The following is a 16,892-nucleotide window of genomic DNA, read 5'->3' on the forward strand; positions in this document are numbered from 1 at the left end:
CACCTAGGTACTACAGCTTCCTCATTCCTACAGGAAGGTTGTGGATTCTGTCACCTCAAACATCTAAAAAACCAGGTGAGACAGTTCAAAGCTAAGTGAAATCTGAAGAATGGCTACAGGAGCTCTTAGAACTGAAAGGATGGAAAAGGTCAGCACAAACCTGAAAAAACTGGAGCTGTTTCTCTAAACTCCAAAAGAATGGGTGCTTGAGCACACAGCTGGCAGAGGGCCGTTTCTGAGGGTCCATGTTTATCATCTGCTCTATTAAATCACGAGCAACTATGTCTTCTGCAAGGAAAAGGAGATAGTTCTCAGGCTGTAGGAAAATCTAAGAGTTTGTACTTTAGAGAACAACAATTTCCTACTTCCTCCAAGGCAGTCCTGAACCCTTGCTCTGCTAGCTCAGGTTTCACCCTCATCCTTGGCACCCAACAGAGAGTCGGTTGTGGTAAATCAGTGTCAGCAGGTCAAAGTTCATCTCCTTTCTACCTTTAAGCATAGGAAAGCCTGCAGGGTTCCAAGCTGTGTCTCCCAGAGGTTCTTTGGGATACTGTAAGCACTTCAGGAGTATGTTAGGAGTACAGCTTTGACTGCTGCCAGGCTGAGACTCACTGCAGATCATGTCCCTGTCACTCCTTTGGCATTTTGGCCCAGAGACAAGGTCCTTGTGGCACTTACCATGCCTCCCTGGGCTCAGAGACTCCAGGCTGTAGGCACCCAGCAGGATGTTGGCCTGGCGCTGCAGGGACTTGCCGAAGGGGTGGCTGCCCTCAGACACCACATAGTAAAAGACACAGCCAGCAGAAAAGATGTCCACAGTGTAAGTCTGCAAAAAAACAGCCTTCAGTAGCAGCAACACATTTGCTTCCCTGAAGGCTTTGATCATCACTGGCTGGTTATTTGGCATTTCAGAATCACATACTCTGCTGCACGCCAGCATGAATGCCCAGGCTCTGGGTACTGCACAGCTTAAGGCCTGACTGCAGCACTGTGACACTTCTTGGGTGTGCTGCCTGCTCCCAGGGGAGCTGGGTGGAGACTTACAGGGTTCTCTTTGCAATCTTCACTCAGCATCTCTGGAGCAATCCAGCCTTCAGTGCCTGGCACCCCTGAGCGACGGCTGAAGCTGTGCCTGCCCACCGCCAGCTTCTTGCACAGGCCGAAGTCTGAGATCATGGCTTTGACTTTGCCGTGGGCGTTAGGCATGGAGATGAGGATGTTATGGGGCTTCAGGTCCCTGTGGACTGTTACAAACACCACTTACCACTGCAGGCCAGTTCTTAACTGTGTGTGCATTGTTTACCTTGCACGGGGCTGAGCCACCAGTCATTAACCCAAATTCCTGACATCAAACTACTGTCTTTGGCAGGAGCTTATCCCTCACTCTTGTATTTCACCACCACAAGGCATTGTGTGTTGTGTGACTTGTATCCCAAAAATGCTTGGCCCTGAATACAGCCATGTTTGACTTGACTGCTCCAGTGCAGCAGAATATTAGCCGGACAAGGCCTTTGTCAAAGGACAGACGCTACTACTGACAGCACTGGGTCGAGCTTCTGCAGTTCTGGGGTTGATCAAACAAGCTCCTAGCACCAGTTAAGAAAATCCGCCCTACATCCAGCTGCCCCCAGAGGCTTTCTTACCAATGCTAAGGGAATGCAGGTAGGCCAGGCCAGATGTTGTCTGTTGCAGGAGTGTGATGGGTTGCAAGCCATGGTGACTGAAGGCCTTCTGCTCTACATACTGTACATTAAACAGGAAAACGGAAGAGTCAGCCACAACACTGCTTACCATTACCCTCTGCTATCTCCTCCCAAAGCACAGGTTAGAAAGTGTGAATTGTGGTAGTGGAAGGTGATGATTAAACATTCAGAGCTAGACTCTAGATAGCACTGTGCTCCAGAGGCAAGAGGAGAGGGTCTTCAAAGTCCAAATGGTAGGAGTGGGAGGATGACTAGAAGGGTGTCCTCTACAGGAAGGGAAATCAAAGGACAAAAGCTGCTGTCCTTAAATCAGTACAGGGTTAGGGATTGTCTCTCTACAGGTCTGCAAACACTTGTTTTAAAGTGTGTAACTGTCACAGAGGTGATGGTAGAGTAACTGCAGTTGCTCCTGTAGCTGGCACTTCAGCACCCTAAGGTAAAGGAACATGAAAGCCTTCCAGGGAGGAGAGTTCCACAGCTGCTGTGGGTTCGCAGGCGAGCTCTCACCTCCTGTAGAGTGGCGGCGCAGAGCTCAATGGCTATGTACTGGAACTGGCGATCCTTCTCCGTGCAGAAGTAGCGGATCACGTTGGGGTGCTCGTCGGACTCACGCAGCAGCTGCACCTCCCGGTCTGCAAAGCTGAAGCACTCAGGAAGAATTCTTTTCACTGCAACATCACGGTTATCAAATGTGCCCCTGCAGGCAGGTGGGAGGGAAAGCCACATCACCCTGCTGCATGCTTGACCATTTTCCAGAAGATGGCTAAAGTGTGCCTCATGTTGGAAACACATTTGGTCATTACATGTTTATAAAGGAAGTGAAGAAGCTTTTGGTAGTGAGGGAACACTGCATGAATGTAGTCCAGAGCCACTACATAGCCTGCCAGAAGTTTCATCTCTGCTCACATTAGACATATGGAAGAGTTAATTTGAAAAAAGACCTAACCCAACTAAGACCTTGCAGGTCTGTTTAATGCTGACCGCACATACTGACTCCTACCTGTAAACAATTGTCCCCTCAGCTCCATGTCCCAGGACATCTTTTGGGTTAAAGGAAATCTTGCCAACCATCACTCTGTTGGCATCTTCATCTAAGAGAGAAGAGAAGAAGCAAGGATGGGTTGGGATGGGCTGAGTCAGCCTTTACAACAGCAAGTTCTTTGGGGCTGGTAAGTGCAAGTCTCCTTGCTCACATTTAAATGGGCACAGCAGGTGATTAACACCACAAACATCTCCATTTGGGATCTCTCAGCAAGCAAACCGTTGCTGGTGACCAAATGATGCAGCACAGAGAGTCAAGCAATCAGTACACAGCACCTGATGCAGGGCCTGCAATGACCACGTCTCAAAACAGTAGAATACAGAGGTTTGTAGCAGATCAGCTCTTCTAGATGTTGCACCATCCCTGTTTCCTGATTCCAGTTATACAAACCTCTCCCTAGAATGGCCACAGGTTATCAGAGTAGATAAAATGAACATCATCCCTCAGACACAGTTTTGAGCAGGATGTTTTTACTAAAGCAAATCCTGCTGCTCCAAGTCAGGGCACAGCCCCCAGCAGAGTGCTGGTACCTGTTCAGAATGAGCGTGATGGTCCTCAGCTGCCTGATCAATGAAGTATCACCAGTAAGTGAGCAGCTATGCTCTGTCACACAGACTGGGCAAATACAGGCCCACAACTGAAGATACCGCATCAGCCTTACCTCCTTCTTCTTGCTCAGTGGAGAGGCAGCTTCCAGCATCAGATGTGGAGATGCTGGAGTAGGCAGAATGGTTTGATGCTCTAGGGGACATGTTTGGTGTACTGGTAGCTGAGCTCTCTGTCCGGCCATGGGAGGTGTCCAGAAAGTCTGCCTCTGAGGGCAGGTCGCTGGGAGCATGGAAGGGCAGCTTCTGCTGCTGCAGGAGCTGTATCTTCTCTTCCAGCTGGTGCTGCCTCTGTTGTTGCTGAAGCACACTCTGTGAGAAAGGACCCCAGTTCTGTAAGTGAAGGTTGCACAGTCACATCACAAGATGGAACTCTACAGCTATTGGGGTAGCTACAGCCAAAAGGGAGGAAGACAACTGTTAGGACACCACCAGCCAAGGGAGGCTGGGAACTGCGACTCAAGCTGTCAATATCAGTCTGAACTTGCACTGCAGAGCTGAGAAAGGGCACTGGATGGTTAACATGGCAAAAGCTAACTAGGTTAACTAGGTGTCCTTAAACCACAGAAGGATAAAGGCTGGAAAACCCTCACCTGTTCAGGTGAGGAGGAATTGAGGGGGCCCACCACACATCTGTAAGAAGCAAAACCCCCTGCAGTGCATTGCTTTCTAACTCCTGTGTCATTTCTTGGGCTGCACAATGTTACTGACTCTCCCACACCCAAAAGCACATCAAGCCAAGTCAGCATTACCATTGGGTAAGTGATGATAAAAGCCAGCCAGCCCACCAGCAGGAAGGTGCTGAGAATGATTGTGGCCATGTCTTTCAACATGGAGTCCACAGGAGCCTCTGGTCGAGGGGCAGGCCGGGCAGGTTTCTCCTCAATATCCTTTGGAACAGCAGGAGGTGCTTCTGTTGAAGAACCTTCAACGATGTCAATAACCTAGGAGGCCAAGGAGGCTCTGTTAGCTCAGTGTCTTCACAGCCAATGGACCACCTACAGGCATTTGCCCTCTGCTGTATTTTTTCTTGTAATTAATTGCTAGCCCTCCCAAAGTCAAAGACAACAAAAGTGCAGCTGAAAGCTGGTTCTGAAATAAGATGGCAGCAGTGATTCTACTCGGTAAGTACAAGAAAATCTGACAAAACAATGTGAAGCAGTTCCCTGTAGCTTTCTTTCTGAGTCCTTCACCAACTTCTGCTCCTTTATGTTCTGTCATCAGTAAGGTGATTTCCTATCACAAACCTCTTCAAGAGTGGCCTTATCAGAGTCAGCTGGAATCACATTTTCAGGCTTCTTAGGTAAGTTCCTTGGGAATTTCTCCAGGATCTTGGTAGGGGCAGATAATGGTGTTTCATGGTGCCCTTTAAATAAAACACATTGGTTGAAATAAAGTATTGTTTAACGGGAGCCACTTGATGTACTGCAAGAGCAGGACAGGACCAAGAAAAGAAGGGCTCCTAGGAAGAGAGAGGTGGCCGTTAAAGGAGATGCAAGATACAGCCCAGCCCTAGAGATCTATGGCACACGTCACTGAATTACAAACTTGCATCACTTAAAGGTGAAATTCAGACCTTCAGTTTTGAAACAAAATTGTAAATGCCCCGGGAAGGCAATTCCAAAATGTTGGGAACTGTGATACGCAACACAGGCTGGCTCCTCTTTAAGATAGGCTTCAGCCTCTGTGCCTTAATCCTCCCTTTGTAAAACGGGGAAAATAGGACCCTCAGGTCCACGGGATGACAAATAAAGTAACATTAAAAACAGTGTTTAAAAATCTCAAGGACCCAGAACACTTTTACAGTAAATAATGAGTGACTCGGACCCCACTTGGAAAGAGGGGGCAAATAAACAGTGACTGACTTTGCTCAGCCTGAGCTAAGCACTCTCCATCCTATGCACCGGATAAAGCCTTGGGAAAGGCAGTAGAGCCGTGCGCTAAAAAAGGTTAATTCATATGCAGATGAAGGCGAATTAGAGCCAATTACTAGAGTTCAGTCTGAGTCTGGCTGAGTTTAGGCAGCCACGGTGAGTGCATTACAGCAGCTGGAAACAGCTGTGAGGTCTGAGTGGGTGGGGATTGTCCTGCAGATGGCAGTGCTGGGCTGTGGGTACCCCCCAGGAACCAGCGGTTCCAGTACCTATCAGGAGCCAGTCGTTCCAGTAGCTGAGTTTGCTCTTCTCTTTCAGCCTGCCTGAGAACTTCACGTCTGTGCTGGGGGTGATAACGCACTCACCGCTGTCTTCAATTGTCACACCCTCTGTTTTTGGCCCCTCCAGTAAAGGAATGGCGCTGCCTCGGGGCTAGAAAGAGACCTGGTGGTTACAGTCAAGGAAGCACTCTGCCCCTAGGTTTAGAAGGGCAACTAAATGAAAAAATGAAGGTCAAAATCAGTGGGCAAGCAAAAATTACTGGCAGCAAAGTCAGCCTAAGTAAACACTGCCAGTATGCCCTCAGCAACTGCTTTGACAACCTTGGACATTAGACCTTCCAGGTTATGTGTTGCCCAGGAGATGAGATAACTCTGTTTTCAGAAAAGTTAAGCAGGAGCCTTATTTTCCACCTGGGCACACACGGCATGAGCAGAACCCAGTGATCAGGGAATTTCCTTTGCACAGGTGGAAGCAAACCCCAGCAATTTTAGCATTAGCCTCAACACTGCATGGCAGCCCTGGGCTTACTGCTGCTCCTCTCTGCAGCCCTGAAAGGATTCCTGAACCATGGGCCTGTACTCTCAGGCTTTCTGTTCACTGCTTGCTGAGGTATTTCATGTGCTGTGCATTTCTTGGTAGCAATCTGCAATCCACCCCACTTTCTGTAGAGCTACAGCCCTCAGTGCTGTGTTCTCTAGCTGGATCAGATCTCTCTGGCCTCTACTATGACAGAGCTGTGTTCAGATATTTTTATGTATGTCTCCATTTCAATTTCTTTCTTCCACCCAGGACAGTAATCATTCTGTAAAGGCATTTTTCAGTAGGTGTCATTCAACTCCTGCAGCTCCCAACTTACCACAACAGTTACTCCTTCGTGCACCATTGACGGTGATGCGTACAGACTTGTGGAGTATTTCCCTACATAGAGAGTTGGTCTGGAAAGAAAAGAGTGTTAGAGAGTAGACAAAAGGATACTTTCCTGCCTTAACTAAAGCCCAGGTGACACCATCCTGCACAACTACTGCAGGAGCTTTTCTAGTCACCAATATTTATGGCTTGAAAAGTCTGCATCTGTCCAGTTGGTTTAAGTACTGCTTTGTAATGAAGCCAGACTTAGTTATGGTAGCATGATTAGTAGATTATGCACATGACAGTTACTCATCTGACATAACTCATGTCTTAGTTCTGCATTAGTCAATAACTTGCCAATTCTCTTGCCAAAATGCTCTGCATCGTTTTTCTGCTGTGAGAGATTTCACCTTATAAACCCCAGTTCCATTCCACACTAGCAGAAACTACTCCATGCAGCCCATCTGATGCAAGTTATGAATATACATTTCCTAAGTCTGCAGTAGGCACTGAGGTTTTCATCTGGGCCTTTGGGCAGTAAAGATCAAATGTGACAAAATAACAGCTGGAGAACTAGAGCTACTTTCATAAATTATTCTCACCAGCTTGAACCTTGTGAACTTCATCGAGCTTAACCCACACAGGTAAGTTTTTAATGACAAAGCTCTGTCAAAGTGAGAACAGGGATGTTCATGCTCACGTCAGTTTGCTCTTGGTCTCAGTTTCCTTTGGGAAAGGGTATTTCCACTTGGTGATGTGTCCAACCTCCCCAGACATGAAGGTCAGGTATCTCAGGGTCTCTATGCCCACATTAGTGTGCATAATCTTCCGCAGCCCTTCACGCTGCCAGATGTAAAAAGCTACCACGGGAGAAGCGTAGTTCTGAATCCACAGCACGTCCCCGGACTCGCTGTCCACAGTCACCACCAGCCCGTCCCCGTTGGACACAAAGTGAGACATTTCTGCAACATGCAGTAGAAAGGAGTTACCTGATTGCTGCAGGCCTGCAAGTGCAGTAACACAAACTGACAGCTGAAGCCTTCTGTTAACTGTGGGGTCCAGTGCACCCTACGCTGCAGAACAGATCACTGAGTCAGCTGTTCAGTAGCAGTTTCTGAGTGTGCACCACAGTTCAGGTTTGCTTCCTCTCCTGCCATTTCTCACTAAATTCTAAGTCACCTCTTCAAGAGCCATAGCTTGAAGTTACCCAAAGCTAGACATCAGGCTCTAGCTATTGTGGTATCTAAAGGATAGAAACTGGCAGATGAATATCAAGGTCAATTTGACCTATTCGTTGTAGAACAAAACATAATCTTTTTGCCTGTACCCATGGCCCATAGATGGGGAAACCCCCCAAAGACAGCAACGAAATTCTTACTGTATTTTATGTCTTCATCAGGCAGAGTTGCTGCATAGTCAAAGTAGGTGGCATTCCACCGCAGCTCCTTCTTCTTGGTGTCGTACATCGTGATCGTGTACTCTGTTAAAAAACACACAGTCTGTGAAGCAAAAAAACTTGTGAGAGAACAGAAGCCATCACCTCCAACCCGAGCCACTCTTCACAGTGACACACGCCCCAGGTCCTGCTCCATGCTCTCCTGACACGCACATTTCACAGCTGCTTAATCCTGATTCACTCAAACGCTGAGTGCAGGAGCCTCAGACCGAGCCCTGCAGGCAACTCCTGCCCAAAGGAGCAGCACTCTGGGATCACTGCATGGCTGTTGCTGGACTTGGTTTTGCTTGCACATTTCCAGGCCCTGCACACTAAAGGTCAGCTTACTGTGTTCTGTAACTGAGCAACTACACCTGAAGAACACATTAATACAGAGGTTAAAGCAAAGGCCTAGACCAGTCTGTTTTTCCTTGCAACAGCTCTGTGTTAGTCTAATTTAGCAGTTCTTCAGAGTCCAGCAGTTGGAGTTTTGGTGCATGTGCTCTAGCTGCAGTTTCAGCTCTGTGTCACAGAACAGCCCTGGGTTCAGAGCTCCTGCTGGAACACGCTTTAGAAAAGCTTACAGTCTGCTAAGAAATAAACTTGAAAACCTGAACTGATCCCAAGGACATTTGAGAGGAACCTCAACTCCAAAACCAGCAATAACAATAACACATCTTCTCCTTAGCTGCAGAAAAAAAAGCACATGACCTGTTCTCCCAAGGTACAGGAGAGATGTTGATGGGCAAAGACTTTCTGCAAATGAGGAGGTCAAGGTCTGCTGTTTCTCCCCAGTCATGAGGTCAACCACATACCAAATATCCTGCTTTTTACCTGAAATGATAATTTAAGCCATGTTACCATTCAGATGGAAAAAAACTGCACTTCCATCAGACTTCTCAGTCTTCTTTTTCTGTAGTAGGTGCTCAAATTTAGCATGGACAAAGCATTTTTAATAAAGGTTTGGTTTCCTCATTTGGCACTACTGGCCGGCCCCAAACATTGACAAGCAGAACTGAATTCCATCTTTGGGACACTCAGTTCTGTTGGCCGAGTTATAAAAACTCTTATAAAAGATGACAGAGTTCTGAGCATGGAAGATCCTGTAGGCTAGCAGCAGAGACTGCAGTGCTGCTGCTGAAGGACAGTAGGTGGGAAAAAAACATGAGGGTCTGCATATTTCTGAGGGACCTGTAATCCTAATAGCCTATCAGGATTGTGCCAGTTCTTAGATCCTAAGAGCTGTGTTCTGTTTAGCAGCCTCAAATACACTTTGTTCACTGCTTCACCAGAGACATGGGAAATGGAGAACCAGAGGTAGGTACTGGAGATTAAAAAAACAGTGCTAATTCCATCCTGATCCTTCCCACATCTGGCTGTTGCAATAAGTACCCATTGTCCTTCCTTTCCCTTTTCCCTCCTCAATCCATCTGCAATCGGAATGAGGCAGGACAATGAGCCATAGATTTGTTATGTGCAGTGCTGTATCTCAGATAATGGGGAGCAATCCTGGTGCAGTGGATTCTGAGGTAACTGTCAGGCAGTCCATGGCATTTACAACCAGAAGATTTTTGAGTAGAATTCAGATTTTGTTGAGATAGCAACAAAGGAGGTGATAATACCTCAAGAAACCACCACCCCAGGCTACTCACTACTTAAAAAGCTATTTTCTCCTTCAGGAAGAGCATCTGGTGTTTTAGCCTCCAAACAGCAACTGAATTCTGTATTGATCAGATTTTTCTGTCATCAAAAAGGTTTGTGAAAAACCTTAACACCCAAAATGAAGCCTATTTCTATGCAGGCTGTCTGGGAGTCTCTGCATTTGCAGCTGTTGAACATTTGACAGCGTAAAAGAACACTGGAGCTCACCCATGTACAGGATCCCATCTGAACTGCGACAGGGAGATGCCTGCACCAGCTCTGGGATAGTAAACGGAAGTTTCTAGGGAAAAAACAACAACAACCAATCAATAAAAGCTTATTCACAAGGTGTCAGTCCACATCTGCTCACAGCAACCTGATCTAGTGTGAAGTGTCCCTGTCCATAGCAGGGGCATTGGAACTGGATGGTCTTTGGGACCACTTCCAACCCTGACAATTCTGTGACTCTGTGAAAGGGTGGTCAGAGAACTTTGGAAAACTCAAAGGGTAGGGGTTTATTGTTTGTATTACTGCAGGGCTTCAGAACTCAAAATCTGGGGTTAAGGCCTTGCCCTGCAAACCCAGAGCAGGGAGCAGACTGCCTCAGGGAGTTTAAGATGGGAGATCATTGATAAAGGCCAACAACTTTTTGGTCAGTGCGACCAAGCTTTTCCAAGAAACTGATACAATTCCACTGAACAGCCTGCAAAACCTCATAGTGCCGTCAGGAAAGCAGGGAGTTCTCCTGGGGGCTGGTCCTTCACTGAAGCATTATTAAGGCACTTCACTAAATGTGACTGGGGAGAGCACTTACACAACACCCTTACCGTCAAGCCCTCGCTGTTCTTGCCACCGAGTGTGTACAAACTGCCATCGTTTGGATCTGGAAGAAATGCTGGCCTAGGATTTAAGCAGCAACTATAAATGATAAAATATTAACTCAGCCTCTGAGAGTGACTCTGGTTTTTTTTGCTTTGCATTATCCATTCTTTGAAGTTTCATTACTGATACAAAGTTTCCAATACATTTGCGAAGGCAAAGATCCAAATGTGGCAGGCAATCACTTGGGTGAAAGCTTGTAAACAAGACCTGCCTGCTTTTAAAATGCCACAGAATTCAAGCCAACTAAATAAATAAAACCAGAGATCACAAAGAAGACAAGAAACAGTAAAAGACTCGCCAGAATGAAGTGAATGCGGGAGGTGAGGGCACCCCCCCTGCACCCACATTGCAAATAAATGCCAAAGCCCAACAGCAAACCCAAGCCACAAAAAAGAAAGGAGGTTACTGCTGGCGGCAGAGAGGCTAAGGCCCAAAATACTCTCATTAAACAGGAGGTTGCCGTGCCAGAGGAACTACTCTGAAGTAACCACTTGAGGGGCTCATTTGAAGATTCTGGTGGTGGTGGTTGGGGTTCCTGTGCTTCACTGCTTTAGTCTTTAAACCCACAGGTCACTCCCTAGCTGCTCCTGTCATCTGCAGAGCAGATACCCAGTTAAGACTGGCACAATTGGCAGATCTGATCTCTAAACCTAAGCACAGGCTTGAGAGAACAGGCTGTAGATGGGATCTTACCGGTACAAATAAGAGAATTCTATGTAGCCCATTACATCCTTTCTGCATCTACTCTAAACCACCTATAAATGACTTGAGGTACACACCTCGTCCAGAACATAGACCCTTTTGGTTCAAATGAGCTCAAATGTCAGTGGAAATCAATCATGTGGTAAAAGAGATAAAGAAAACTGACTTACTCTTCCACATGTATTGGCACCTGGAGCACAGGATCTGCATAAACAAGGAAAGAAAAACCCATAATGCTTACAGTTCAATCCCTTGAACTCACCAGGTACAGGATTAAGTCAGGCACATGACATTTTGAAAGGTGTACAGGTTGAAGGGGGCCACCCCAGCAGCCTCAAAGATCTCCTGCTTGGTCATGAAACTGGGCTTGTAAAACGGGAAAGCACAAAACATCTGAGAAGTTTTAACCTTTCTGAAGTTCTTTGCTCAGTTTTATCCACACTCCTCCCCAGCTAATCCTGGGAGGAGAATCAGAGAAGACAGCCGCCCTGTGTTGTATCTTGAGTTTCCTCCTCATTTCTCACCGGGGTGGGGCACACAGAAATATCTCAGCGCTGGGCACTTCCCGTGATACTGTTCCATCTGCGTTCTCTGAAGTTCTGCTACTTTTTGTCTTAGCTACCTTGTTGTGTCAGGCAGCAGCACGTCTGCTTTCACATGTAATGGCAGACACAGCTGAAGGCCGAGAGCTACACCTACTGTGTAGTGGGAAGTTTGCCAGCAACCTAACAGCAAGGCTGATGCAAGTCAGAAAAAAACCCATTTCCACTTCCCACTCCAAGATAAAACCTCTGTGCTCAGCATGTCATAAAAAAAGAAAAGCAGAAGTCTGCCACAGGCTAAACAAAATTGTCTGAAATCTGATTTTTTTTCACCTAATCTGCCACTAGAATTTATCCAAGAACCCACATCACTTAAAAATCAAAAGGTTTGGAATCAATCTCACAGTGTTTCCCACTTGGAGTGATCAAAATCAGCTCTCATCAACAAAAACGTTACAAAATAAAACCTGACCAAGCTAAGTCTAAATCCTGGCACAGCGCAGAGCTCCACCATATGTCATAACCTCCATTCACTGAGAACCCAAGCACGTATCACAAGGACTTAAGGATAATTAATATTCAAAGGAGCAAACAAGTGATTCATCATCATATATCTGTCTGCACAGACCACGCAGCTTAGTCAGACCTTTACTCCATTTTAACTACACCATGCAATCCATTTCCATCCCTTTTCTGAATGAAGCAAGTGGTTTCAGGGTATGTTGGGAGGGACCCTCTCACTCCCAACTGTCCGTTGATTATATAGCAGTTGTGTTTGCTTCAAGCATCCCACAAGCTTTACCGTATCTAATGCAACACAGGGTGGCTTACCACATCATCTCTCCAGCACTACAGAAAAGCAAGTAAGAAAACAAGCATTAGGTGACCAATTATGCTACTAAGAGCAAACAGCTATCCAGCTTCTATCCTAAATCATAGAATCACACAATCGACCAGGTTGGAAGAGACCTCCAAGCTCATCCAGTCCATCCTATCACCCAGTCTTATCCAATCAATTAGACCATGACTCTAAGTGCCCTGTCCAGTCTTTTCTCGAACACCTCCCTGGGCAGTCCATTCCAACGGCAAATTGCTCTCTCCGTGAAGAACAATGTATCCATCAGTGTCAGTGAAAAGAACTCAAAGAGGAAAAAGACATTAAAGACACAGACCAGACCTGTGTAATCACAAACATTTTACGGGGAAGGGAAACTCTCCCAGTTTTGTGAACCATAAATCAGGAAATGAAAGAAGACTTAAGGCAAGCTCTACAAGCGCTGCTAGAAGCAAGAGCCAAATAAACTTTGCAGCTCTCCTGATGAACTGATAACAAAGAGAATCTTTCACTGGTAACAAATAAGTCATCACTTGTGGTGATGCTAGACAACAGCAACCTTCACCACAGTGCTTAAGCAACTCTGCCCCATGGACAATCATCTACTCCTCGAATGATCACAAGCGATAACAAAGCTGTACAACCTGTTTTTGGAGTACTAACTGACTGCATGCACTTCAAGTACAGTAATACAGATTTTCTTCAAAATCACTTTCTAGTCAGCCCAGCTAAGCATAAGAAAACAGCTCCTTATCTAAATTATCCTCAGAAACTTTTGAATTTAATTTGAATGCAAGGACTGTCTATTCTCTGAAGCAAACGGCCTTGTTGCATGAAATTACAGTACAAACCCAGGTCCATCTGAAGCAGATTTCAAGTCTTCTAACCGCACAGTTACCGACACAACACAACAAGCTCTCTGCTGTGGAAGAGGACAGACTCCAATCTCCTCAAACAAGTTTGTATTGCAGGGTTTCTTTCAATGAATGCTCAAGGAAAACTGAACAATTGCAGGAAATTTCAAAAGGGAGATTATATTTTCTAGGACAGTCTGGTTAATAATGCTTTCCCAGAGCTCCCTCTGCCCCCAAATACAGTGAATAATAACACAACACAACAATTTTTTACTAATACCTTTATGATCTAAGACTAGAAAACGTGCTCCCCTCTGCTCCAGCTACCTCAAAGCTTTGGGAAGAGTTGCCTGATTGTATTGACCACACTATGCCGTAACAGAACACACCACATACATGTGCAATATTTACTTTCCTTCAGCTTTTACCACCAAGCTCCTGTTTCTGACAGCTGTTGGAAAAGTGCCACTCATAACAATTTTCCCAACAGAAGCGTCCTGCACTTTGATGCCTGATGCCACCAATGTCTCTACAACTGCTGCAGTGCTTTTCTGAAGCACTCTGGCCTACTGGAAAGCCTTATGACAAGTGCCAAGCTGTTGAGTGTGAGCAGCATGCTCATGAGGAACTCTCAAACTTTCTCTGCTATCGTGCCTTCGATCTCAAGAACAAACAACAATGACAAAAACCCTGCTGCTACTTGCTTTCTCAGTACCTGAAATCTGATTTATCAACAATGATAAGAGGTAGATGGAATAGATTCAAATGTTATTATGAAGAAGAAAGGAGTTCTTTTGACTACTTACTGGCACATGAACCAAAGCACTGATTATTCTGATGGCTTCCTACAACATTGCAGTGTTGTATATGAACGTTCAGAAAGCATTCAGTAGCAGTATCTTGTTCGTTTCCATGTGTGAGGCTGTTCACGATGGGTGAACACAAACTGGTGGAGCAGTTTACTTTCTAAAGTGTCAGGAATTCTCCTTTCCCCACTAGCGTCACCCACATGGAAAGATGGACTGTGGAGAGTCATCTCTCAGTATTTTTAGCTACTGGGTTGATGTAAATTTTCTCATTTTCTTAACACTTGAACTAAGGTTGTAGCTCTGCAAAGATACTTTGAAGACAGGCAATGAACTCTTCACATTCCCTTTCAAGTGGTTTGGGGCATATTCCAACTTTATCACAAAGTTTGTTTTGAAATAAGAACTCAATCAGATAAAAAGAGACCATAATCCAAGTCTTTTTAAACGCACAAGACAGAGCTGCATGTTTTCATCATGCAGTGTGCCTTTAAGTAGGACAATGACTGAAAAGGAGAAGTGGGAGATTCTGAAACAGTGAATAAGTCACTGGTCTCTGGCATGAGCTGGAAAAAAACGGTTTCCTGACCCGAGGCCTGACCATAAGCCTTGGGCTAACGAGCCAGTTTAGATCCATGTCATCCTCGCCTGCTGCTGCAACCACAGAAATGGGGTTACAGACACCACCAAACTATCCTCTGGCAGTTGATGAAGAGCACTGTTCTACAGCTGGCTTGATCTGACTGTCCTTACTAACTTACAGCTTTACAGCTGTGCCTGGGAATAAGCAGTTATCAGAGCAGGATCTGCAGATCTCACAGATGTTTACAAAGATGTGAGGGAAGATGACAGTGTGAAAATCACATTCTTAAGGCTCACTCTGAAATCAGAATGGTGAATATAAAATCTGATACTAGGAAGAAAAGCATTCTCCAGAACCTGAAAAAATGCCACCAGGTTTCTTGTCACCATCTCTTTCACTGCCTACCTTCTTACCTGCATATAAAAGCAAACCTCAAGTGCTGCACCCCTGGTGGCTAAGAGATCTGTAGGAATTGGTGGAAGAAGTTTAATTTCCAGCTGTCTTGGGGAAGAGATTTCATCCTGAGTAACCTTACTGAGAATGCTCACCAAGTATCTCGCTATAGCCAACTGCAGAAAACACGGGAGCCTGTCAGTGTCTCTTAGAACTGACAGCTTGTATCGATAAGAGATGGCATCAAGAGCTTTACTTAAGCTCTGATCTTCAATGTGTGTCACACCTTCTTAACAGAATGTGGTTTTGCAGGGCACACCAATAGCAAAGGTGCCCCTCAGAAATTTGGAGGAAGGAGGAGTGCAGGGTCTTTCTAAAACCTCTCCAACCATATTGGAGCTTTCCAAGGCCCAGGGAGCAAGCAGCATTAGCTCCCGAGAGCTATCAGATAGCAGAACCCATTGAGGCCAACAGGAAATGAAGGTACTAAGCACCTCAGCAAGTCCCCAACCTCACTACCTATCACTGCAGAGAAGGCAACTTTGTTTCTGAACCACTGGAGAGTCCTGTTACTAACAGACTCATCTTTTTATCTGCTTCATGTGGAGCACAAGCATTCAGGCTGTCTTTCTTGCCAGCGCTACATTAAGGCAGGAAACCCAAACATATTATGGTGATAACTACTGCCTCATTTACTCCGCACACCTAAGATAAGCTTCGGTGCTAAACTGAAACAAACCACACATGGCAAGATTTTCTTGTTTGTTTAAGTCCTGCTCGATAGTGAACACTGCTTTGTTGTTTTTTTCTCAGTGAAAATAAAATGTGTATGAATTGCCCTTTGTTAAATATCCTGCTGCTTAACTGCACTACCAAAATGTTCCCTTCCCGATGAATGCCACTGCTGCACTTCAGGTGACCTCCACAGCTTCTCAAAGCACCTGAACCACAGCACATGGTTCACTGCCTGATAATCAGGGTGAAATGGCACCTGCGAGATCACCACTCACGATGCATGCAGCTTCCCATTGGGTAAGTCTGCAACAACAGCATGCTGCTGACAGAGTGCACCCAACAACTGTGTTCACACACTAAGACTAAATTCTGACTGCTGAAGCTCTCCAGGGATTTAGCACAACAAGATGGCAAGAACTTCCATGGGCTATTAGTTTCTGACACTGTCACATCTTTGTTGGGCTTCTCACCCACAGGGTGACCACCAGCAAAGAGAGTTTTGCAAAGATAAACTCCCTCCCATTACAAATGCACTCAGCCTGCACATACAGGCCCTTGGTCCATGTGCACCTGGGTTTTTCTCACTGACTGCTGCGTGTCACTTTATTACACAGAAATAACTGATGGACAACAAGCACTTTGCAAAAAGCATGAAGTGCTTTGCAGAAAACAAGTGCACAAAACAAGTGCTTTGCAAAAACCATGAAGTATACTTCATGGACGGTTAGCAGCAGAGAGAAAAAAAGAAGTTCTATAAAACTGGATTATCCAGTCTGGCAGTTGTACTTTACCAGCAGCAGTTTTGCAATGTTAGAGTTCTGAAGCAGGGAAGTTCCTTGCGCAATACACTCTGACAAAGCACCTTCTCAATAACCAAGCTTGTTCACTTCTTCCTCACTAAGTCTGGCTTCAACAAATGCCCTTCTAGGACAGGACTATGTGGTCTATGTTTATGTCACTTGAACAACAAGCAAAAACCAGTAAGCTCTGAACAGCACAGTAGCATACAGCAACCATAAAGGAGAAGACTGGAAACTGTTTTATTGAAGCCCTTCAGGGAAAGGAGAGGTCTAAATTTAAAAAGGAGACAGGGGAGAAAATGTAATCACTCCTATTAACCAAGATCCTT

The 16,892-nt window shown here is 45.6% G+C and overlaps 1 protein-coding gene across 3 annotated transcripts in view; it reads right to left on the reverse strand.

Annotated features, from left to right (window-relative positions):
* The window catches only part of ERN1 (endoplasmic reticulum to nucleus signaling 1), a 29,692-nt gene that overhangs the window by 3,052 nt on the left and 9,748 nt on the right, over positions 1-16,892 (reverse strand). Inside the window, exons 3-19 of one of the 3 annotated variants that reach the window (XM_064150553.1) lie at positions 11,186-11,219; positions 10,259-10,331; positions 9,660-9,732; positions 8,502-8,624; positions 7,734-7,835; positions 7,056-7,317; positions 6,363-6,441; positions 5,494-5,656; positions 4,598-4,716; positions 4,103-4,294; positions 3,407-3,662; positions 2,704-2,794; positions 2,211-2,400; positions 1,644-1,743; positions 1,045-1,244; positions 679-826; positions 161-288 (exon numbers count right to left, since the gene is read on the reverse strand). In XM_064150553.1, the coding sequence (XP_064006623.1) occupies positions 161-288; positions 679-826; positions 1,045-1,244; positions 1,644-1,743; positions 2,211-2,400; positions 2,704-2,794; positions 3,407-3,662; positions 4,103-4,294; positions 4,598-4,716; positions 5,494-5,656; positions 6,363-6,441; positions 7,056-7,317; positions 7,734-7,835; positions 8,502-8,624; positions 9,660-9,732; positions 10,259-10,331; positions 11,186-11,219 (2,333 nt within the window). Of the gene's footprint in view, positions 1-160; positions 289-678; positions 827-1,044; positions 1,245-1,643; positions 1,744-2,210; positions 2,401-2,703; positions 2,795-3,406; positions 3,684-4,102; positions 4,295-4,597; positions 4,717-5,493; positions 5,657-6,362; positions 6,442-7,055; positions 7,318-7,733; positions 7,836-8,501; positions 8,625-9,659; positions 9,733-10,245; positions 10,332-11,185; positions 11,220-16,892 lie in introns of those variants that run through there. The other 2 variants (XM_064150552.1, XM_064150554.1) reach the window with 2 other exon arrangements.

This window comes from Pogoniulus pusillus, chromosome 11 (assembly GCF_015220805.1).
Source record: "Pogoniulus pusillus isolate bPogPus1 chromosome 11, bPogPus1.pri, whole genome shotgun sequence".
NCBI lineage: Eukaryota > Metazoa > Chordata > Aves > Piciformes > Lybiidae > Pogoniulus > Pogoniulus pusillus.